Consider the following 26,640-nt stretch of genomic DNA (forward strand, 5'->3'; position numbering starts at 1 on the left):
AAGGATTGTAACCAAATTGGCCCATTGCGACCTAAAGGGGACCGTTTTTTAAATAAAAAAATAAATTGCTAAATATGTGGTTTTTGATTATATATGCATTTTACATTTAAAGAAGCTCCACCGCTGACAAATGGTATTTTTTCTCTATCAAAAACAGGAGCAGACGATTTAGTATTTTTCTTCGGTTACAAAAATTACTACACCACTACCACTATTAAAACGTTTGAGCTTCTAATTTTACTTAAAATTAAAAATATAAAAAATAATTACGATTAAACACCAATTATTGTACAAATGACGAATATTATTTATGTTATGTTGGTGGTGGAGAATCTCTAACTTAGAAATGATATAATAGGTGAAAAAGTAGAATATTCATCAGATGACCATCATTATGCGATTTGTGACATTTGGTGGGGTTTTCCTTATTAAAATCCATTTTGTTTGATAGAGCGCATTAACTTCTACTATCACTCATTTAAGTCAGTGTAGTAAATTACAATTTAATCCTATTGCTAAAATAGCAGTTCTCTTTTAATTAAATATAGCTAGACTGATATAAATAAAATTAGAACACGTGTACTTTGCTAAGATGGCTCCATAATGTAGGACTATCTCAGTAGACTCATCCACAACTGAATCTTTATTGATATGAAGTAAAGGATTATACAATCATGTAACGTCAACTAGTGTTAGTACATAGGGAGGAGTCCTATGTATAAATTCACTAATACTTGTTTCCGCATCATCATATTCATGTTATTGCAAATTTCCCCATTACATAAATATTTGTTAACCCAGATTGCCTATAGATGATTAAATCATTGATGATATATGACAGGATAACAACAGATTTTTATGCCTTAGGCCACCAGTCCTTGTTTAGGAGATGACGTTCTAGGTTACTATACAGGGAAGTCAGAGTACCAGGGGAAAATCACAGACAGAATGTAAGCTGCGACCCATGACCCGAACAGAATGAGTGCTATATGTAGAATGCTCGGCACTTTAATCAACGGGAATGATGAAGGATGTCTATAACTGTAGCCTTTATAATGCTAAATCGATTATCTTTATCCTATCACTAAGATTCCTTCACGTTTTTGTTTTTTGTCATACCCTCCTTGTACTTCCTGTTATTATCTCGGAGTCGAAATCTTTCATCTGAACCTCCCTACAGTCACGTGACCACTATAGGGAGGAGAGACTTGAGGCAGTTGTCTGGAGCAGACAGTTCACGCACGTCATTGTGGCATTACGACGATTAAAAGGCGGTAAGTACTTTATAATTCACCAAGAAAATAATATTGTAATTATTTTTATTAATGTTATTGCAATTACATATATATTTTGCATCTGTTGCAAAAGAGAAATGGTTAATTTGATAACGTGTAATATTTTAAGCATTAACCATGAAACATGTTAAAGGATAATTGTAAAACATCTCCTTTTCTTCATTATAATATATACAATGTCCGTGTAGCATAAACCACACATACTTATTTGCTATTTCTATTTTAATTACGCTTCCTGTAGCATTTCGTCATCCCTTTATGTTAGGAACAATTACATAGCTGTAGATGTAGATAATACAATTACAATTAGGCTGGGAACTATCCTATCACTACGCATGCAAATTATAATTGTACTATTGAAATAATGATTATTTATTAGCTATTACATCTGTAGCATTGAAAAACGGCAAATGCAACACATGTCAATGATCAGATATCAGAATTAAAAAAAATTATATATAACGTTGGATTAATTTTTGTAGAACGTTTTTATTTGCTAATTAAAAGATTAAAAAGACATAGACTAGTATCATTGTACCTACCATTTCTGATTTGAAATGTATTTGTGATAGTATTACATTACACATATCCCCTTGTGTATCGTTGAAATACCGATTAGCAGTGCCGGGTTCACGGACCTGTGATGTCGGGGTCACGGACCTGTGTTTGTCTACATGCGTCTGATTGTGTTGGGTGATGAACACCGTGACCTGACGGCGTAATCAGGAACCAGGTGGCCTTACCATGTGACCTTGAGGCCCCATAGTTCCCTTCTTCACAGAATACACAATACATTAAGAGAAAAAGGTTTGATAATGTACATATGCTGCTACGGAAGAAACTAGCCTGGCTTTAAAGCATACTTGGAAGTGTTACAATTTCTCCTCTATTATCTCTCTCATCTGGACATGCATGAACGGGATTACGATTCACTTGTGTGTAGTCTGTGTTCATAAATCAGAATTTGAATTGTTAAATTCACATCTCTCTGCAAGCTTTAGGTATACCAACATTTCTCTAGACTAACATAATTACATTATATTGTTAGATAACTACGTTTTAAATTCATATATGTTTAACGAAATAGGTACTTGCTATAAAATCTTCAGTCTTATTTTGATATATTCCGTCAGAAAATATGTGGACAAAATCTGTATAATATAAAGATAAGATATATGCCAACATATTCAACATACACTTGTCTTTTTCTTGCCAAGAAACAAATATGGCAGAGGTTCCTGAATAATGAACTTTCCTACAGACATGTTTGTTGAGTTTAGTTAATGAGAGGTTCGTTTTCACTTTACATCCTCTTATGTACTTTCATTTAATTGGTATGTGTTAAAATACGGTATACGTCAGGATTATACGCACTTGTGAATGGTAATGACATTTACACACATCGCTACAGTACCTAGTGCACGGTCAGCAAAAATGTCCCCAGCATTCTTCCTGATCATATTCGTAGTACAGATTGGGGATAAACACGAGGGATAATATGAACAAAAAAATCCGGAAATTGATGAAAGCCTTTAAGTATAAAAACTATAAGTTTACAAAGCATTCCAAACTAGATGATGAGGAACACGAGAAGACTTCATCAACAATAGATTAGTTCACATATCTCACATAAACAAACATCAAACGTACAAATTGAGAAATTATGCTCATCAAACGGAAAGAAGGATGTTTTAGCGATTGAGATCATGTATATTGAAAGTTTTGCTAAAATTATAGTTAAGAAAATACGAAACCGAAACCTCTTCGATTATTTGTTAGAAATATAATTTAAGTTGTAATACAACTGGTAATGGGTATCCTACAAACAAAACTAATATGAAATTGTATTACTGCCAATAAGGGAACAGTTCAATATTCAACCCTCGAAAGGTCTATGATAATATCGAGATAAATAATATCATCGATAACTATTCATTCTTATTGAAGTAATTGATGGTAAAATGAATTCAATTCACAGCAGAAATTTTATATCAATGTTAGATTGTCTGCATTAAAAGATCCATGTTACATTGACAGATAAACATGACCCCGATGAAGGTTGTATCGTATCTCCTGGCAGTGGTAGTGGTAGTATCATCATTCGAAGGTAAGAGGGAAATGTCTTATACTTTAAAATAAATTCTGCTTAGTTTTGGTAATTGTAAATACTTAAACTCTTGAAATTAAAAAAAAAAAATCTGAAAGTCTCTATTTCACATTTTTCTTATGTTGAACCTGTATAATATATTTTTTTCTTGTTAATTGATATTTTGATTAGGTTGACCCAAATTCAAAATTCAAAAACTTTAAAACCCCATTGTGTAAGACACTAAATGCATTTTTATATTGAAAAGCTGACCACTCGTGTTGTTTTGTAGATAACCATGTAGTTAAGGAATTCAAAAGTATTCAAAATGATTTCGGGAGATGGAAGTTGTCTTTACATCCAGAGTATGCTACAACGAAGGGTGTCAACGATTATAACGACAGACTCGAGTCGTATGACGTCACGGAGTTTGATAGATTGAAGGTTAGTACACCAGTATACTGTCAGTATTTATAATACATCACTATGACATTACAGAGTTTGACAGATTGAAGGTTAGTACACATGTATACTGTCAGTATTTATAATACATCACTATGACATTACGGAGTTTGATAGATTGAAGGTTAGTACACCAGTTTACTGTCAGTATATATAATACATCACTATGACATTACGGAGTTTGACAGATTGAAGGTTAGTACACCAGGATACTGTCAGTATATATAATACATCACTATGACATTACGGAGTTTGACAGATTGAAGGTTAGTACACCAGGATACTATCAGTATTTAGAATACATCACTATGACATTACGGAGTTTGACAGAATGAAGGTTAGTACACCAGTATATACTATCAGTATTTATAATACATCACTATGACATTACGGAGTTTGACAGAATGAAGGTTAGTACACCAGTATATACTGTCAGTATTTAGAATACATCACTATGACATTACAGAGTTTGACAGATTGAAGGTTAGTACACCACTATACTATCAGTATTTAGCATACATCACTATGACATTACGGAGTTTGTAGATTGAAGGTTAGTACACCAGTATATACTGTCAGTATTTATAATACATCACTATGACATTACGGAGTTTGACAGAATGAAGGTTAGTACACCAGTATATACTATCAGTATTTATAATACATTACTATGACATCACGGAGTTTGACAGAATGAAGGTTAGTACACCAGTATACTGTCAGTATTTATAATACATCAATGTGACATTACGGAGTTTGACAGAATGAAGGTAAGTACACCAGTATATACTATCAGTATTTATAATACATTACTATGACATCACGGAGTTTGACAGAATGAAGGTTAGTACACCAGTATATACTATCAGTATTTATAATACATTACTATGACATCACGGAGTTTGATAGAATGAAGGTAAGTACACCAGTTTACTGTCAGTATTTATAATACATCACTATGACATTACGGAGTTTGACAGAATGAAGGTTAGTACACCAGTATACTGTCAGTATTTATAATACATTACTATGACATTACGGAGTTTGATAGAATGAAGGTAAGTACACCAGTTTACTGTCAGTATTTATAATACATCACTATGACATTACGGAGTTTGATAGAATGAAGGTTAGTACACCAGGATACTATCAGTATTTAGCATACATCACTATGACATTACGGAGTTTGATAGATTGAAGGTAAGTACACCAGTATATACTATCAGTATTTATAATACATCACTATGACATCACGGAGTTTGACAGAATGAAGGTTAGTACACCAGGATACTGTCAGTATTTATAATACATCACTATGACATTACGGAGTTTGACAGAATGAAGGTTAGTACACCAGTATACTGTCAGTATTTATAATACATTACTATGACATTACGGAGTTTGATAGATTGAAGGTTAGTACACCAGTATACTGTCAGTATTTAGAATACATCACTATGACATTACGGAGTTTGACAGAATGAAGGTTAGTACACCAGTATACTGTCAGTATTTATAATACATTACTATGACATTACGGAGTTTGATAGATTGAAGGTTAGTACACCAGTATACTATCAGTATTTAGAATACATCACTATGACATTACGGAGTTTGACAGAATGAAGGTTAGTACACCAGTTTACTGTCAGTATTTATAATACATTACTATGACATTACGGAGTTTGATAGATTGAAGGTTATAGTACACCAGTATACTATCAGTATTTAGAATACATCACTATGACATTACGGAGTTTGACAGAATGAAGGTTAGTACACCAGTTTACTGTCAGTATTTATAATACATTACTATGACATTACGGAGTTTGATAGATTGAAGGTTAGTACACCAGTATACTGTCAGTATTTAGAATACATCACTATGACATTACGGAGTTTGACAGATTGAAGGTTAGTACACTGGTATACTGTCAGTATTTATAATACATCACTATGACATTACGGAGTTTGACAGAATGAAGGTTAGTACACCAGTATACTATCAGTATTTATAATACATCACTATGACATTACGGAGTTTGACAGATTGAAGGTTAGTACACCAGTATACTGTCAGTATTTATAATACATCACTATGACATTACGGAGTTTGACAGAATGAAGGTTAGTACACCAGTATACTGTCAGTATTTATAATACATCACTATGACATTACGGAGTTTGACAGATTGAAGGTTAGTACACCAGTATACTGTCAGTATTTATAATACATTACTATGACATTACGGAGTTTGACAGATTGAAGGTTAGTACACCAGTATACTATCAGTATTTAGCATACATCACTATGACATTACGGAGGTTGACAGAATGAAGGTAAGTACACCAGTTTACTGTCAGTATTAATAATACATTACTATGACATTACGGAGTTTGATAGATTGAAGGTTAGTACACCAGTTTACTGTCAGTATTTATAATACATTACTATGACATTACGGAGTTTGATAGATTGAAGGTTAGTACACCAGTATACTGTCAGTATTTATAATACATCACTATGACATTACGGAGGTTGACAGAATGAAGGTAAGTACACCAGTTTACTGTCAGTATTTATAATACATTACTATGACATTACGGAGTTTGATAGATTGAAGGTTAGTACACCAGTTTACTGTCAGTATTTATAATACATCACTATGACATTACGGAGTTTGATAGATTGAAGGTTAGTACACCAGTATACTGTCAGTATTTATAATACATCACTATGACATTACGGAGTTTGACAGAATGAAGGTTAGTACACCAGTTTACTGTCAGTATTTATAATACATCACTATGACATTACGGAGTTTGACAGATTGAAGGTTAGTACACCAGTTTACTGTCAGTATTTATAATACATCACTATGACATTACGGAGTTTGATAGAATGAAGGTTAGTACACATGTATACTGTCAGTATTTATAATACATTACTATGACATTACGGAGTTTGACAGATTGAAGGTTAGTACACCAGTATACTATCAGTATTTAGAATACATCACTATGACATTACGGAGTTTGACAGATTGAAGGTAAGTACATCAGTATACTATTAGTATTTAGAATACATCACCATGACATTACGGAGTTTGACAGATTGAAGGTTAGTACACCATTATACTATCAGTATTTATAATACATCACTATGACATTACGGAGTTTGACAGATTGAAGGAAGGTTAGTACACCAGTATACTATCAGTATTTATAATACATCACTATGACATTACGGAGTTTGACAGATTGAAGGTTAGTACACCAGTATACTGTCAGTATTTAGAATACATCACTATGACATTACGGAGTTTGACAGAATGAAGGTTAGTACACCAGTATACTGTCAGTATTTATAATACATCACTATGACATTACGGAGTTTGATAGAATGAAGGTTAGTACACCAGTTTACTGTCAGTATTTATAATACATCACTATGACATTACGGAGTTTGACAGAATGAAGGTTAGTACACCAGTTTACTGTCAGTATTTATAATACATCACTATGACATTACGGAGTTTGACAGATTGAAGGTTAGTACACCAGTTTACTGTCAGTATTTATAATACATTACTATGACATTACGGAGTTTGACAGAATGAAGGTTAGTACACCAGTATACTGTCAGTATTTATAATACATCACTATGACATTACGGAGTTTGACAGAATGAAGGTTAGTACACCAGTTTACTGTCAGTATTTATAATACATCACTATGACATTACGGAGTTTGACAGAATGAAGGTTAGTACACCAGTATACTGTCAGTATTTATAATACATCACTATGACATTACGGAGTTTGACAGAATGAAGGTTAGTACACCAGTATACTGTCAGTATTTATAATACATTACTATGACATTACGGAGTTTGACAGAATGAAGGTTAGTACACTAGTATACTGTCAGTATTTATAATACATCACTATGACATTACGGAGTTTGACAGAATGAAGGTTAGTACACCAGTATACTGTCAGTATTTATAATACATCACTATGACATTACGGAGTTTGACAGAATGAAGGTTAGTACACCAGTATACTGTCAGTATTTATAATACATCACTATGACATTACGGAGTTTGACAGAATGAAGGTTAGTACACCAGTATATACTGTCAGTATTTATAATACATCATTATGACATTACGGAGTTTGACAGAATGAAGGTTAGTACACCAGTATACTATCAGTATTTATAATACATCACTATGACATTACGGAGTTTGACAGAATGAAGGTTAGTACACCAGTATACTGTCAGTATTTATAATACATTACTATGACATTACGGAGTTTGACAGAATGAAGGTTAGTACACCAGTATACTGTCAGTATTTATAATACATCACTATGACATTACGGAGTTTGATAGAATGAAGGTTAGTACACAAGTTTACTGTCAGTATTTATAATACATCACTATGACATTACGGAGTTTGATAGAATGAAGGTTAGTACACCAGTATACTGTCAGTATTTATAATACATCACTATGACATTACGGAGTTTGACAGAATGAAGGTTAGTACACCAGTATACTGTCAGTATTTATAATACATCACTATGACATTACGGAGTTTGACAGATTGAAGGTTAGTACACCAGTATACTGTCAGTATTTATAATACATCACTATGACATTACGGAGTTTGACAGATTGAAGGTTAGTACACCAGTATATACTGTCAGTATTTATAATACATCACTATGACATTACGGAGTTTGACAGATTGAAGGTTAGTACACCAGTATACTATCAGTATTTAGAATACATTACTATGACATTACGGAGTTTGACAGATTGAAGGTTAGTACACCAGTATACTATCAGTATTTATAATACATCACTATGACATTACGGAGTTTGACAGAATGAAGGTTAGTACACCAGTATACTGTCAGTATTTATAATACATCACTATGACATTACGGAGTTTGACAGAATGAAGGTTAGTACACCAGTTACTGTCAGTATTTATAATACATCACATACTATGACATTACGGAGTTTGACAGATTGAAGGTTAGTACACCAGTTACTTCAGTATTTATAATCAGAAGAATGAATTTACACAGTTACGAGTTTGAAGATAAGTTAACACTCATATTTATATAATACTATGACATGTTATACATTACGGAGTTTGACAGAATGAAGGTTAGTACACCAGTATACTGTCAGTATTTATAATACATTACTATGACATTACGGAGTTTGACAGAATGAAGGTTAGTACACCAGTATACTATCAGTATTTATAATACATCACTATGACATTACGGAGTTTGACAGATTGAAGGTTAGTACACCAGTATACTGTCAGTATTTATAATACATCACTATGACATTACGGAGTTTGACAGAATGAAGGTTAGTACACCAGTATACTGTCAGTATTTATAATACATCACTATGACATTACGGAGTTTGACAGAATGAAGGTTAGTACACCAGTATACTGTCAGTATTTATAATACATCACTATGACATTACGGAGTTTGACAGATTGAAGGTTAGTACACCAGTATACTGTCAGTATTTATAATACATCACTATGACATTACGGAGTTTGACAGAATGAAGGTTAGTACACAGTATACTGTCAGTATTTATAATACATCACTATGACATTACGGAGTTTGACAGAATGAAGGTTAGTACACCAGTATACTGTCAGTATTTATAATACATCACTATGACATTACGGAGTTTGTAGAATGAAGGTTAGTACACCAGTATACTGTCAGTATTTATAATACATCACTATGACATTACGGAGTTTGATAGATTGAAGGTTAGTACACCAGTATACTGTCAGTATTTATAATACATCACTATGACATTACGGAGTTTGATAGAATGAAGGTTAGTACACCAGTATACTGTCAGTATTTATAATACATCACTATGACATTACGGAGTTTGACAGAATGAAGGTTAGTACACCAGTTTACTGTCAGTATTTATAATACATCACTATGACATTACGGAGTTTGACAGAATGAAGGTTAGTACACCAGTTTACTGTCAGTATTTATAATACATCACTATGACATTACGGAGTTTGACAGAATGAAGGTTAGTACACCAGTATACTGTCAGTATTTATAATACATCACTATGACATTACGGAGTTTGATAGAATGAAGGTTAGTACACCAGTATACTGTCAGTATTTATAATACATCACTATGACATTACGGAGTTTGACAGATTGAAGGTTAGTACACCAGTATACTGTCAGTATTTATAATACATCACTATGACATTACGGAGTTTGACAGAATGAAGGTTAGTACACCAGTTTACTGTCAGTATTTATAATACATCACTATGACATTACGGAGTTTGACAGATTGAAGGTTAGTACACCAGTATACTGTCAGTATTTATAATACATCACTATGACATTACGGAGTTTGACAGATTGAAGGTTAGTACACCAGTATACTGTCAGTATTTATAATACATCACTATGACATTACGGAGTTTGATAGATTGAAGGTTAGTACACATGTATACTGTCAGTATTTATAATACATCACTATGACATTACGGAGTTTGACAGATTGAAGGTTAGTACACCAGTATACTGTCAGTATTTATAATACATCACTATGACATTACGGAGTTTGACAGATTGAAGGTTAGTACACCAGTATACTGTCAGTATTTATAATACATCACTATGACATTACGGAGTTTGATAGATGAAGGTTAGTACACCAGTATACTATCAGTATTTATAAATACATCACTATGACATTACGGAGTTTGTAGATTGAGGTTAGTACACCAGTTACTGTCAGTATTTAAATACATCACTATGACATTACGGAGTTTGAAGAATGAAGGTTAGTACACCAGTATACTTCAATAAATGACATTACGGAGTTTGAAGATGAGGTTAGTACACAGTATACTTCAGTATTTAGAATACATACTATGACATTACGGAGTTTGACAGATTGAGGTTAGTACACCAGTTATACTGTCAGTATTTATAATACATCACTATGACATTACGGAGTTTGACAGAATGAAGGTTAGTACACCAGTATATACTATCAGTATTTATAATACATTACTATGACATTACGGAGTTTGACAGAATGAAGGTTAGTACACCAGTATACTGTCAGTATTTATAATACATCACTATGACATTACGGAGTTTGATAGAATGAAGGTTAGTACACCAGTATATACTGTCAGTATTTATAATACATCACTATGACATTACGGAGTTTGATAGATTGAAGGTTAGTACACCAGTATACTGTCAGTATTTATAATACATCACTATGACATTACGGAGTTTGATAGAATGAAGGTTAGTACACCAGTTTACTGTCAGTATTTATAATACATCACTATGACATTACGGAGTTTGATAGATTGAAGGTTAGTACACCAGTTTACTGTCAGTATTTTTATAATACATCACTATGACATTACGGAGTTTGACAGAATGAAGGTTAGTACACCAGTGTAACTGTCAGTATTTATAATACATCACTATGACATTACGGAGTTTGACAGATTAAAGGTAAGTACACCAGTTTACTGTCAGTATTAATAATACATCACTATGACATTACGGAGTTTGACAGAATGAAGTTTAGTACACCAGTGAACTGTCAGTATCTATAATACATCACTATGACATTACGGAGTTTGACAGATTAAAGGTTAGTACACCAGTTTACTGTCAGTATTAATAATACATCACTATGACATTACGGAGTTTGACAGAATGAAGTTTAGTACACCAGTATACTATCAGTATTTATAATACATTACTATGACATCACGGAGTTTGACAGAATGAAGGTAAGTACACCAGTTTACTGTCAGTATTTATAATACATCACTATGACATTACGGAGTTTGACAGAATGAAGGTTAGTACACCAGTATACTGTCAGTATTTATAATACATCACTATGACATTACGGAGTTTGACAGATTGAAGGTTAGTACACCAGTATACTGTCAGTATTTATAATACATCACTATGACATTACGGAGTTTGAGAGATTGAAGGTTAGTACACCAGTTTACTGTCAGTATTTATAATACATCACTATGACATTACGGAGTTTGAGAGATTGAAGGTTAGTACACCAGTTTACTGTCAGTATTTATAATACATCACTATGACATTACGGAGTTTGACAGAATGAAGGTTAGTACACTAGTATACTGTCAGTATTTATAATACATTACTATGACATTACGGAGTTTGACAGAATGAAGGTTAGTACACCAGTTTACTGTCAGTATTAATAATACATCACTATGACATTACGGAGTTTGACAGAATGAAGGTTAGTATACCAGTATACTGTCAGTATTTATAATACATCACTATGACATTACGGAGTTTGACAAATTATTACTTGATGAGTATATAAACTTAGTTCTTAAATGATGAGTACGTACACTTAGTTATTAGTTGTTGAGTATATAAACTTAGTTATCAGTTGATGAGTATATAAACGTAGGTATCAGTTGATATAATCGATATAGAAAATGAATTCTTTATACTATTTCTTTATTAAAGCTTTTAACATGAACATAATAAAGAAGTATTGATGGTTGGAACGTCTAATTGAGATGTGAGTACCCCAATGTAGTCACATTCCATTACTTACAGGCCATAGCGGATTCCTTTGTTACACGGCTGCGTCGTTTACCATACGAACAAATGCCAAACGACACTCAGGTTGATTACGACATACTGAAGCACACACTTCACACATTCCTGTCCGGATACCAGTGGAGGCTGTACGTATTATAATAATATATTGTATACTCACACAGACTTTACACATTCCTGTCCGGATACCAGTGGAGGCTGTATGTATTAATACTATTATATTGTATATTCACACACTTTAAACATTCCTGTCCGGATACCAGTGGAGGCAGTACGTATTCCTGGAACACATTATACTATTATCTTGTATACTCAAATACTTTACACATTCCTGTCCAGATACCAGTGGAGGCTGTACGTATTAATACTATTATATTGTATATTCACACACTTTAAACATTCCTGTCCGGATACCAGTGGAGGCAGTACGTATTCCTGGAACACATTATACTATTATATTGTACACTCACACACTTTAAACATTCCTGTCCGGATACCAGTGGAGGCAGTACGTATTCCTGGAACACATTATACTATTATCTTGTATACTCAAACACTTTACACATTCCTGTCCGGATACCAGTGGAGGCAGTACGTATTCCTGGAACACATTATACTATTATATTGTACACTCACACACTTTAAACATTCCTGTCTGGATACCAGTGGAGGCAGTGCGTATTCCTGGAACACATTATACTATTATATTGTATACTCAAACACTTTACACATTCCTGTCTGGATACCAGTGGAGGCAGTACGTATTCCTGGAACACATTATACTATTATATTGTACACTCACACACTTTACACATTCCTGTCTGGATACCAGTGGAGGCAGTGCGTATTCCTGGAACACATTATACTATTATATTGTATACTCAAACACTTTACACATTCCTGTCTGGATACCAGTGGAGGTTCTACATATTCCGGGAAATGTTATACCACATGTAGTATATTGCATAATTACACACTTTACACATTCCTGTCCGGATACCAGTGGAGGCTCTACGTAATCCGGAAACATGTTTACCATTATATTGTATAACAACTTGTCATTTGTCACGTTGTAATGAAGCTTATTGTCAAGCGTTTATAAACATGTACGTATATGTATTTTGTTTACAGAATGCCCCTTTAAGGGCCCCATTTTATTTGTTACCAATTGTGACGTTAGTATCTTATTGTCATGCTACGTTAATTACAAACCTTTCGTGAAGTAGCCTATCTAATCACATAGCTTATCGACTGTGAACATTGCACATGCTTGCAAAATTTCCCTAGAAGAATAATAACATTGCATACCATCACCATGCTTAACGATAGACAATGGTAAAGTAGCACTATCAAAGTTTATAGCCCTAGTCGAACAGGGTCGAGACTCAAATACATTCTAACAGCTCTAAACCATAAACATGTACAGAGCTGCCAAATCCGGATCACTATCATTTTCGACTGAATTGTATTTTAAAGATTCTTTAATCCGGAAAGCTGTCGATGTCGGCTATATATGCTGAGTCTAATGGCATCTAGAGAGGTTATACTGCAAATTGATATTTTCTTACATTTCAGTAAAATCCAAGATGAACATATATCATACGAATCTATCGGGATCACTACCCACATAAATTATCTTCCTTACTGCATTCCTAGTTATATTTAGATTTTAACAATGTAAAGATTCTACCAAATTATCGGTGTATTATAATATTTTGATTGTCGTTATTTAGATATGGGCCTATGAATTCCGTGAGTATCCTCGACGGACCTGTAGATATACCGGGCATGCTTGTAGAACACTCACCGTTCTCTACTAAGGGCGATTATGAAAACTTCTACGAAAGAATCCAAGCCTTTCCAAGAATGGTATGTTTCGCTCTGTACTCTGCACCGATTCAGATCAATGGTCCTCTTATATACTGTTATAACTTTAATTAAATACTATACACAATGGTTCACATAAATTGTGTCACCCTTATATCCAAATGCCCTTTTTCAGTCTAGAGCTGGGGTTTTGTATTACTTTATCAAATTACTCCAGCGTAGTCTACACATTTATTGAAGTACACAAAGAAGAATATGATATATCATTTTTATATGAATATATTTATGTTCAACATCCATATTCATATTTTTGTTCCGTGTCCGAGAAGCATATGTGAACAAGTGATACACGGCAAAAACAACAACGAAAGAAAAGAGAAACAAAACCACAGATACTTCTTATATTAAAGTGTAGCTTTCATATCGTATTATGTTTTATCTTTACTATTAATAAAGTAAGTATATACTTATGAGCATGGAAACAAGATTTAAGACTTACTTTGATGTTTCGATTATCGGCTTCCTACGGTGTAGCTACCTCTGTCTGTTTATAGTACATTATTTCCAGGTAAATTTAGGTCAATTTCGGGTGATTTTTTTTTCGGATCAAATACCTGAAAAGAGCAAAAATGCCGTTTAGTTCCTGAAATTGACCTGAATTTCACATGTATAATTTTCAAATCAATGTCAGATGAAATCGATCTGAAATCGCCCTGAATTCAAGTGAAGAATTTTTTTCAGGTTATTTACAGGTGAAATTGACCTGATGTTTTCTTCATGTGAAATTAACCTCAGTTTCAGGTCGATTTAAGGTACAGATATTCCCAGGTCAAATTGGCATGAAGATATATTGTCTGTGTACATATTATGTGTATCATGTAGAGGTTAGAACTTGATGAACGGGAGTAGATCAGTAGAAGTTCTGTTTGGATTTTCCTCAGATGGATCAGCATATAGATAGACTGAAAAGAGCCGTGCAGAACAACCGTACCCATCACCAAGTCTCAATGGTATGTAATAATATTAAAGGTTATAGTGTGTATTGTGTATTGAGTAGTGACGTTTTATTGAGAAAACACCTTTTGTCAAAAAATACATTATAAATTCCGTCTGTATAAGAACTGTTTCAAATGAATGGTAGGTTAGTTGGTATCACTGTGACCTGCCAGCAAATGTGAATCCACATATTCCGTATACCTGTTTATAAACTTTTTAGTTTCTGACCTTTTCTGAAAAGTAACTTTATCACATAGCTGGCCCGTCCAGCAATGTCATGCAGCCAAGTGATAAATATCGTAAGACACATGACGTCACCTGTAGTTTAGACGTCATAATCTATACACATGTAATTACGTCGCATGATTGTCTCAGTAGACGGAAACGTCATATCCGAGCCGGATTTCTATTGTTTTATATAAAAACGAACTTTTAAAGTTTTACTTAAATTTAATCTTACACTGGTAGCTATGTCATATGACATTTATCAAACTCGTTAAATAACTTGATATGTCACTCCCCTTAACGCTTGTGGCATATCAAATTATTGAACTCGTTTAATAAATTTGATATCACATAGTGACTCGTGTAGGATCATCTATTTCCGTTGTAAAAGAGGCAATTGATGACTCTCAGTTTGCTATTTTGTTGAGTTTTTGGAGGTTTTCAAGGCATTTTAATAAGGTAATTTTTAGCATTTTGATAAGTTTGTAAGTCGATGGTTTTTTACAAAGGTAATGAAATAAAATCAATCAAAAAATGGAATGAAAAATCTATTTTAGATTGGAATGCAATATGACATTCTTTAAATTATTAAATAATCGAGAGAAAAATGAAGGATTTCCAATGCAGAAGTTATCATAGAATTTTAACGACTGGATATATACAATATGTACTTACAAAATGTACATGAAAATTAAGGCAAAAATCAAATGGTCAATGTAATCTATGTAAGAACGAAGAAGAAACACAATATTACCTCCCAGTGATCTACAGGACTCGCCTAGACGAGTCCTGGACTCATGATTTGCCTGTTGGACTCACTAAAATTTTGAGAGCCCTCTATATTTCTTTGTATTGGGACTCATCAAAATTTTGAAAATTAGTCTTCTGGACTCGCCGTAGAAAATCCTACATAAATTGCTGCCTCTTTAGCAATTGTATTTTAATGAATCAATTTGAAACAAAATAGAAAAAGTAATAAACGATTCCATTGTAAAAACAATATAGTTGAACAAAATTATATTAATTAATACATGTATGAAAAAGAAAGAATTTTCGGATTCTCCAAGTATGCGGATGGTATAAATAAATGGTGTAATTTTGAAATTATCAAAACCAAATGGCAAATTTGGAAAGCAAGGAATCAAAAGAAATTTGAAAATGAAACACAAAACGCAGATTCTGTAGTGAGCGAGATAAAAAAAACAACTGAAAATTAAAGCAGACTGTACAAATATTATTAAAAATCCTGTAATCATTGTTTTAATAGAGGCCTTAAAATTACATCTAAATGGCTAGTGAAATATGGTCAGTTTTGTATGTAAAATAAAAATGTGTGTGGTGACAGAAAAAATACTTATGGAATGAAAGAATAATGGATTGTTGAATGATAGATTTCAATGCTATTAAATGAGTGAAAGAGTGAGATACCAAAATGTTATATTTATAAAGATTAATAATTACATAAATTATGAGAGAATGAAATATGACTGTTGCATATTATCTGTATTTGCTGATTACTTAATAAAAATGCATTTAGGAAGAAAACATTTTGGATGTAGGGTTTTAGTATAACGTACATATTGTACTTTCTCGATCGTGTGACTACCCGATCAGAATTGTATCTGTATCAGATGTAAGCAGTACCATGTATTTGTCAGTACGTACATATTGTACTTTATCGATCGTGTGACTACCCGATCAGAATTGTATCTGTGTCAGATGTTAGCAGGACCATGTATTTGTTAGTACGTTAAAGTCAGGCCGTTAACCGTTACCAAAAATCGTTTCTGGTAAATTTCACTCATTATTCACCAACAGCTCTTTATACTTAAGTCATTTCCTGTTGAATTCCAGTCGGACGTAAGAGAACAGTTTAAGGCCATTCTTACCGGCAGACCAGAACAATTCATCCTCTACCAACCCTTTAATCAGACACTAGATGGCGTTGAAACTTTGACGATCAATGAAAGGTAGGATTTATTTTACACTAAAGGGTTTTGATAAATACACAAGATTGCATAATTAAAAAAGCAACATATTATGTATATATATTTTATGACTAATCATGCATAATTACTGTTTTTATAAAAATGACAGGGATTAAATATACATTTGTTAATTTATTTTAATGTTATACTTTTTTCTCAACAGAACGGGTTATCGAAACGGTGCTAAGAATTGGATCAAGAAAACATTGGATGCTTACAAAAAGCTAATCTCCTTTATTATGAAAGTAAATATATAAAGAGAGGTATAACTACTGGAATTGAATACTGACAAAAAGTTGATTTACTTTAATTTGTATATTTTAATGTTACAAATGTTCCTTTAATTGACCAGCTCTTGTTGTAAAGTTAACAGTTATAGTGGCACTTAATTAAAACTGTTATACAATAATGCTATAATACAATTAATTCAGGGGTATTGAACATGTCCATCAATTCAAGGTTAATGAACATGGCCATCAATTCAGTGGTATTGAACATGACCATCAATTCAGTGGTATTGAAAATGGCCATCAATTCAGGGTTATTGAAGACGGTCACCAATTCAGGGGTAATGCATATGACCATCAATTCAGGAATAATGAACATGGCCATCAATTCAAGGGTATTGAACATGACCATCAATTCAGGGTTATGAACATGGCCTTCAATTCAGGGTTATTGAAGATGGTCATCAATTCAGGGGTATGGAACATAGCCATCAACTCAATGATACTGAACATGGACATCAATTCAATGATACTGAGCATGGACATCAATTCAATGGTATTTAGCATGGTCATCAATTCAAGAGTAATGAACATGGTCATTAAATCAGGGATATTGAACATGGTCATCGATTCAAGGGTATTAAAGATGACCATCAATTCAATGGTATTGATCATAGTCATCAATTCGTGCGTTCGAATTATACATATGAACTACAGTATATTACATTAATTCTTTTAGACGTACCTTCCACGCTTACGTACTGAGCTAGGCGTTGGTTCCTGGGAGAATGGACGAGAGTTCTACGCTGCAGCCCTGAAGTGGCACCTCACCACTGACATAGCGCCGAGACAGGTAAACGACATAGGGATCCGGGAGGTGAGGAGGATCAAGGATCAAATGAACGAGGTGTGTATAGCCCGCTGACAAACCGATACATGTTTGTTTCTTTCATCACAAGGCGAAAACGGGAAAGGGAATAACGCTTAGTGCTTACACTTGCTGAGCACATGGGTTCGATTTGAAGTACTATTTTGATGTCTCCTTATAACTTTATTAATTAAACTTCGATACTGGGATAAGTCGTTAGATTCTATTATATAAGATTTCTATAATGTTTTGATAAAATAATGTGTAATATTAAAGTATGACCTTATGGTAAACATCGCTCGAAAGCCTGTATCAAAACTGTTTACAAATGTCGTCTTATGACCTTGGTTAGCCTTCCAATTTATGGAGTGGGTATTGTAGTTGAACGTTGTCTTCTTTTACAAAGTATTCTAGAAATATTACGTTTAACATTTACTCGAAGGTTCCATTCCATGTCTTCATTAAAAGTTGAGTCACTCCGTTTAGAACAGTAGTACAGGTTTATGTTTGTGACATAAAGACACGACTGTTTCTATGTGGTGCTTTTTAAGGTGATGCGCCGTATTGGGTTCCGTGGTACAATCAGGGAGTTCACTACATCAATCAAGGGAGATCACAGATATACCATTAGTAGTGAGGTAAGTCAGAAGGGAGATCACAGATATACCATTAGTAGTGAGGTAAGTCAGAAGGGAGATCACAGATATACCATTAGTAGTGAGGTAAGTCAGAAGGGAGATCACAGATATACCATTAGTAGTGAGGTAAGTCAGAAGGGAGATCACAGATATACCATTAGTAGTGAGGTAAGTCAGAAGGGAGATCACAGATATACCATTAGTAGTGAGGTAAGTTAGAAGGGAAATCACAGATATGCCGTTAGTAGAAAACGAAAATCAATGTGATTGAGATATAAGGATTTCATAAATGTACAATTTTGATCGAATCTAAATCTGTTGATAACTTTAGCACATTTCAAATTAGTGGTTAGTAGGAATATTCGAATATTCGGTCGGTATGTTGGTATCCGAATAAAACAACGCTAATCGAATATTCGGTCGGTATGTTGGTATCCGAATAAAACAACGCTATTCGAATATTCGGTCGGTATGTTGGTATCCGAATAAAACAACGCTATTCGAATATTCGATCGGTATGTTGGTATCCGAATAAAACAACGCTATTCGAATATTCGAGAAATGCTTATTTATTATACAATGTACGGCCGACCCCTCATGTAAACCTCTCAATAATCGACTGGATATTGATCGATTGTGATTGAACATTTCATATGTAAAGTAAATGTATAAAACAAAGGCTAGGTTAATAAGTACTGACCCCGAGATTTGACCAAAAGTAACGTATTTTAATAGTCAGTACAGATCAAAGCCATCGTACAAAGCAGATCACACATGTCTTCTAATATTTGGAAATACTCTTAAACGTTGTCACGCCGGCAAGGCTGTCAAATGTCAGCTTTGTGAAACAGAACTGTCAATTGTGGCATATTCACCAATATGATTAGCCATCTTAACTTATTGTAGTATAGCGATATATTTGTTTAAAGCGACATTTTGATATAACCGAACATGAAATTTCACGTCGTCTCGTGAACGTTTCGGGACTTAGAAACAGTTCAAATATTCCCGATGATGACTGGCAATTAACACTTAACACAGTCTTTTTCATTAAACTTTTATTTTATTTATACCCAAAATGGTAAGATCGATTTTGCCTCCATTTACCACTGTTTATCAACATGTTAATATGGTAAACATTAGCAACTTCAACCCTGTCAGTGGACGTCTCCCGATCGTGTACTGAAAATCACCCGAAACGAATATTCGAATATTAAAGTGACCGAATATTCTAATGGTAATTTCAAACGAATTGCCATCCCCAGTAATAAGTAATGTATACTATTTTCTTTCTCATTTCTTATTTTTCAGAATGCTGTTTTGAATATATATAAAGACATCATCAAGGATAAAATTGAACCAATGCTTCCTAGATTATTCAAAGATATCCCAGAACTTCCATTAAGGTAAAAGTGATGTTAGAATATTTGTGTTACTTTGTGTTTGTAGGATATCAATTGTTCATTGATCGTATGTATCGATGGAGTTATTAATTAACTGCTATTGATAACAAAATTAAAGATGTGTCCTTGATCAATGGTTGCATAGCCATGCTAACTAAGATATATTTGTTAAAAATCAAATATTGATGGATGTCACTATTTTTTAACTTCATCGGGATATGAAGGAACTTTTGTTTGCAAACTGTGTGAATCTGTGTAGCGGACTCTGATAAAAGTTTGCAAACAAAATTTATTTCATACCCTAATGAAGTTAAAAATAGTTATATCAATATTTTATTTTTTCAGACTACTTGATAATATATGATACGTTTAAACGTACGATTCCATTAGATTTCCAATTATTCTTTTAATCAATACGCAATATCTATTGTTACGTCATGATAACGTCGAGTTTTTTGGCCATTCTCGAATTTTTGCTTCATAGTGGTATGAAGAAAAAGTATCTGCAAATCAGAATGTCGGATTTAGTATGAAAACAAACAAAAAAATAATTACTACATAATGCACATAATATTGTACATGTTTTAAAGCAGACTAATATAGTTACTAAGTATTAATGATTTGTCCATATACTATAGGGTGATGCCTAGCCCCACGGACGGTCCGTATGCTGCCTATGAGGCTGGGTCGAGGGATGGTGCACGACCTGCCGTGTTTTACGTAAACTTATTCAGACCTACCGACGTGTAAGTAATATTTGAAATTTTTAACTTCACGTGTATTTCATATCATTGAAATGTTAATTACTACATTAAGTTACTGTTTGTACCAATTTCGATAACCGATTTCATCAGGTTACTGGATTTGGTATTAATGCCATGCACCTGTATTTCATGAAATTATACATAGCTACTAGATGTTCTTATCTCTTGTATCATTCCGATTAACGTTTTGATAGGATAACTCTAATTGACATTAGTACCAGGTACCATTACTTATATTGAGCATACACTTGCACCTTTCATATTATTTTTTCTTGTGATTTTGTATTCTATCATGCTTCCATCTTTAATAAATACATTGCAAAATGGTTGAATCAATCTAGGTCTATCCCGGATTTCATGCCAATAGCCCTTCACGAAACATTGCCAGGATACCATTTACAAGTAAGTTTCTGGTAACTTAAAATGAAACGGAGCAAAATAGAACTTTTCTGGGATTTTAGACAAACTTTGTTGGAAATAAATGTCATTTAAGTTGACTATACAATGGTAACACATCGGCCATTTATTCCACATACAAAAAAATGTAGATTTTATATTTATATTAATATATGCTGAAAATAATGCATATATAATTCACTGGATAACATGAACATTTTATAGGTTTTATTATCCACAGTTTTTGGTTATTTATTTTGTTTGCGTTGATCTTATGTTTTTGTCTGCGTTGATCTTATTTTTTTCTGCGTCGATCTTATCTATTTTGATTGCGTTGATTTTATTTTTTTTGTCTGCGTTGATCTTATTTTTTGTCTGTGTTGATCTTATTTTTGTCTGCGTTGATCTTATTTTTTGTCTGTGTTGATCTTATTTTTGTCTGTGTTGATCTTATTTATTTTGATTTAGTAGATCTTATTTTTTGTCTGCTTTGATCTTATTTTTTTGTCTGCGATGATCTTATTGATCTTATTTTTTGTCTGCGTTGATCTTATTTTTTGTCTGTGTTGATCTTATTTTTGTCTGTGTTGATCTTATTTATTTTGATTTAGTAGATCTTATTTTTTGTCTGCGTTGATCTTATTTTTTGTCTGCGTTGATCTTATTTTTTGTCTGTGTTGATCTTATTTATTTTGATTTAGTAGATCTTATTTTTTGTCTGCGTTGATCTTATTTTTTTGTCTGCGTTGATCTTATTTTTTGTCTGTGTTGATCTTATTTTTTTCTGCGTCGATCTTATTTATTTTGATTTAGTAGATCTTTTTTTTTTGTCTGCGTTGATCTTATTTTTTGTCTGCGTTGATCTTATTTTTGTCTGTGTTGATCTTATTTATTTTGTTTGCGTTGATCTTAATTTCTTTAATGAGCTCACTAAAGTATTGTGTTGGAAGAAACCCCAAATGAAAACACAATGAGTAATGCCACTGTAGGATTTCTTCACGCAATGCACTGCTGGTTTGAAATGACATTGTATCCGAACATTATAGAAACTGTATGAAGTTGTATTTGAGTGTATTTGAGAGTGCTCCCGTTACAGACATCCAGTCGTTCACAGACACAGTTACCTCTGTTGTATTTGTGCGAATTTGTGTATTTGTGTGTATTTGAGTGTATTTAAGTGTATGTGTGTGTATTTGTGTGTATTTGAGTGTATTTGATTGTGCTCCCGTTACAGACATCCAGTCAGTCACAGACACAGTTACCTCTGTTTAGACAACACAACAAGGGCAGCCATAGGTATTTCCAGGTTCCTTATGATTTCCCAGATTACAACGTGTTTTCGGAGGTAAGAGAAATGTGTCTCTTTAATAAATATTTCTGAGATCAGATGTTTAAAAACAACATTAATTCTATCTTTTGGGTGAAATTACAATGTTTCCATTATCAATGAAACATCTTCGTGAGTTAACTTGGTTTTTTTAGTTAATCAAAATTGCACCCACTGTATCACTTTCGGTACTTTCACTGTCACCCGAACAACCTATTTAATATATATATATATATATATATATATTGTATAATTTAGTCATTAAATTGTAACGTCTAAGTAACCTCGGGTGATAAACTACTAGAATGATTACCTAGCTTATGAAATAATGCACCACATGTAATATACGTTTGTGATTACAGGGCTGGGCATTGTACGCCGAATCCCTGGGAGAGCCGATGGGGTTATACAGGGATGACTACTACTTGTAAGTAAAGTAGTTAATCGATTATTTAATTTAATTATACCATTATTTATTTTGAATGGATGTGAATGATAGAGATGTATGAGAATGTAAACGAATATATGTAATGATGTGAGAGTGTCGTAGGTGTGTGTTTCAAATTAAAATAATCAAATATGGAAAATGGTGTGAGAGCCCATCTGTCAAAGGGAAATATATTTTTACGTGATACATGATATATGGAATAAAATGGGGAAAAAAGAGCAGAAATGAAAGTTTCTAAATTGATAAAAAAAACTTTGCTCAGCTTGTAACCGCAGTTATGTCCCTTTGGTCATGGCTCCAAATTTTATATATTTAGGTTGGGTCGGTACAGCTCGGAGCTGTTCAGGGCGTGTCTCCTTGTCGTCGATACAGGTATCCACTACTACAGGTGCGTGGTATTTACATAGATATACATTCTAAAGTCAATATACGTAAGATATATTGATTTGATTGGTACAAAAGGACGTTATTAAAAATGACTCAACCATTAAATACATAATGTAGCAGAAATTCGGTTAGAGTTCAATATCATATGTTCACTGAGAAAGGCATATGCAATTCCTAAAAGGTATACCAAAGTAATTTATTTCGATAAGCTGCACAGTTACAGTGGTATTAATAATAGCTTGATTTTGTTTTCTATGTAAAATGTCATTTTTTATCACATTGATTACGTTGCATTGGAATAAGTTACTTTTAGAGTATTAAATATAGAATAATATTATTTATAACTAATAAATGTATTTGCTGTTTTGTGAAGCTGGAGCAGAGAACGTGCTATAGAATATCTGATGACCCATTCTACATTTGGCCTAGACATTTTGGAGGACATGGTTAACCGAATAGTCACGTGGCCCGGACAAGTATGTAGTGCCAAGATAGGAGAGATGAAGATACGGGAGCTTCGTCATCGAGCTCAACGGAGACTTGGTAATTACTGAAATCCTAAAATAAAGGAAAGCTAATTAACGTTAGGATGTCTGACGGCAGATTATAAATTGTCCTAGTGTCAAAACATGGTTGTCATGTGACAGCTTGCTTTAACGTTAGGATGTCTAACAGCAGATTAGAAATTGTCCTAGTGTCAAAACATGATTGTCATGTGACAGCTTGCTTTAACGTTTGGATGTATAACAGCAGATTAGAAATTGTCCTAGTGTCAAAACATGATTGCCATGTGACAGCTTGCTCTCTCGTTTGCTACCTATAAAATAGTAGATTAAGTCATCTATCTTGTACTTCGGCAGTATATATTCAATGGTCTTATGCTTGATTTTTTCAGACGGAAAGTTTGACATTAGAGAATTCCACGCTGAACTTCTTAGGCACGGTAATGTTCCTTTGCAGGCGTTGGAACGTATTGTTAATAATTGGATCATCCGAACAGCAAACAGCACCACATGTGGGTCAGCTTCAACAGTTCATTTCTGGGGCCTCATTGTATCTACAATTCTGATCCTATTTATAGTGATTTAATAATAGTTATAGACTTAAAATAGCACACATAGAAAACGGTAGAAATACCCACGGGGAATATAGATCAGTAGAAAGAATATTTGAATGATGTGATAACCAAAATGACCGTCAAAACTACGAAATGTAAATTCTACCAACATATACTGTACACTAACGGATTATGTTTCGTTGTTTAAAACGATTTTTTATGTTGGTTCAGATTACGCAAAAAGGTGTCGTTTTAGAACACAAAGAATTTTTACTTGAATGGCTTTGTATATTACTCGCACTAGTACTAAAATATAATTAGCTGTTATTGGTGTCATATGGAACCGAATGAAGCGCATCATAGACAAAGTAAGGGGGATAACTGCTGTATTACTGGTGCGATCGTGTGGATAATAAAAGTGGAATGAGTATGGTTATAAGATTGTACCATTTGTAATAAATGAACGAATGTGTGATGTCGTTATTGGATAGTGGAACTACAATAAGAGCGTTGACCACTGCGGGATTGAATTGAGAGACAATGACTTAACTTATTCAGGACAATGTGAGACATACATTCAGAATCTAATTATGTTGTTAGTGAGGATGTGTACATGTGTTAGTGAGTGCTAGACTATTTACATTGTGTTTGAGAGTATGTTAACTCATTATTACCTTATTGATAGATGTCATCAGTACCTTAAAAAAGATATTAAGTGTCAAAATATGAATACACGTTTCACTATCATACATACTACTTTACTATTGTATTTTTCTACTTCCATCCACTCTTGTATTTAGTCTTATTACGGAGTTATCTACCTTGTATGTAGGTATCAATGCCTGCTTATCATCCTTTGCGTCATACCTTGCTTATGAGTAGAATTATGTTGTTTAATCCGAAAAAATATGACGTTTCATTCATAGAAAAACGTGACGAATCAATCCGTACTTACCCACACGGGCAGACATTTGTGATCAGCAGATACAGTTATATCAATCTGATTAAATTACAGATCTTTATAACCACTCCGTTCAATAGAGGATCTGACACCGTCCCATATGGGGTTACGTTCTGATCACCTTAATACCACCTGTACTTCAGATCAAATGCATTTTTTTTCACTTTGCTATCTCAATTAAAAACGTCATTTCGTCCCAGTATGCACATAAATTTAGATTTGTTGTGCTCCTTGGGCGAGATGGCTACATGCACGAAATAAGTCTGTCAGCTTCTTCAAACTAATTCGTCCCAAGTCAAGTTCTGGCAGCAGCAATTTGATTGGCCATGTCCAAAGATCACCTGGACATGACCCTTATGGAATGTTGTAAGATCCTCTACAAAGTGATAATAAGGATATGTATTTTAATCAGAATACAGTAATGGGTGCACAGTAACGAAATGTTAAAGAAACATATTAGTCTATTTATATAATCAAATATGACGATTTATCCTTCAATATCAAATAAATATAAAACAGATACACAAAACTATCACACATTACCACTGAGTATTTATAAATTGAACAAAAACATAATCACTTGGTTTGATAGCTTA

At 33.4% G+C, this 26,640-nt stretch overlaps 1 protein-coding gene across 4 annotated transcripts; it reads left to right on the plus strand.

The window, feature by feature from the left end:
• Window positions 1-549: 549 nt before the first annotated feature.
• LOC138307742 (uncharacterized) lies at window positions 550-26,634 on the plus strand. 4 transcript variants are annotated; one of them, XM_069248597.1, is made up of 18 exons: window positions 550-1,274; window positions 3,333-3,402; window positions 3,674-3,825; window positions 12,530-12,660; window positions 14,266-14,401; window positions 15,301-15,369; window positions 17,435-17,550; window positions 17,732-17,813; window positions 18,535-18,702; window positions 19,215-19,301; window positions 20,613-20,707; window positions 21,343-21,450; window positions 21,810-21,870; window positions 23,099-23,209; window positions 23,554-23,618; window positions 23,956-24,027; window positions 24,400-24,569; window positions 24,922-26,634. In XM_069248597.1, the coding sequence occupies exons 2-18, from the start codon at window positions 3,339-3,341 to the stop codon at window positions 25,113-25,115; spliced, it is 1,881 nt and encodes a 626-aa protein (XP_069104698.1). In that variant the 5' UTR covers window positions 550-1,274; window positions 3,333-3,338; the 3' UTR covers window positions 25,116-26,634. The 4 variants fall into 4 exon arrangements, with proteins under 4 accessions (XP_069104698.1, XP_069104700.1, XP_069104699.1 ...); XM_069248599.1 differs by lacking the exons at window positions 550-1,274; window positions 3,333-3,402; window positions 3,674-3,825 and adding an exon at window positions 4,736-4,759; XM_069248598.1 differs by lacking the exons at window positions 550-1,274; window positions 3,333-3,402; window positions 3,674-3,825 and adding an exon at window positions 11,189-11,203.
• The last annotated feature ends 6 nt before the right edge of the window (window positions 26,635-26,640 follow it).

The sequence above is a fragment of the Argopecten irradians genome, chromosome 14 (genome assembly GCF_041381155.1).
Source record: "Argopecten irradians isolate NY chromosome 14, Ai_NY, whole genome shotgun sequence".
NCBI classification, from domain to species: domain Eukaryota; kingdom Metazoa; phylum Mollusca; class Bivalvia; order Pectinida; family Pectinidae; genus Argopecten; species Argopecten irradians.

Coding starts and splice junctions, on each gene's coding strand:
- LOC138307742 (XM_069248597.1), top strand. CDS start 3,339: ATGACCCCGATGAAGGTTGTATCGTATCTCCTGGCAGTGGTAGTGGTA. Junction 3,826..12,529: donor CGGAGTTTGATAGATTGAAG/GTTAGTACACCA, acceptor CATTACTTACAG/GCCATAGCGGATTCCTTTGT. Junction 18,703..19,214: donor TCAAGGATCAAATGAACGAG/GTGTGTATAGCC, acceptor GTGCTTTTTAAG/GTGATGCGCCGTATTGGGTT.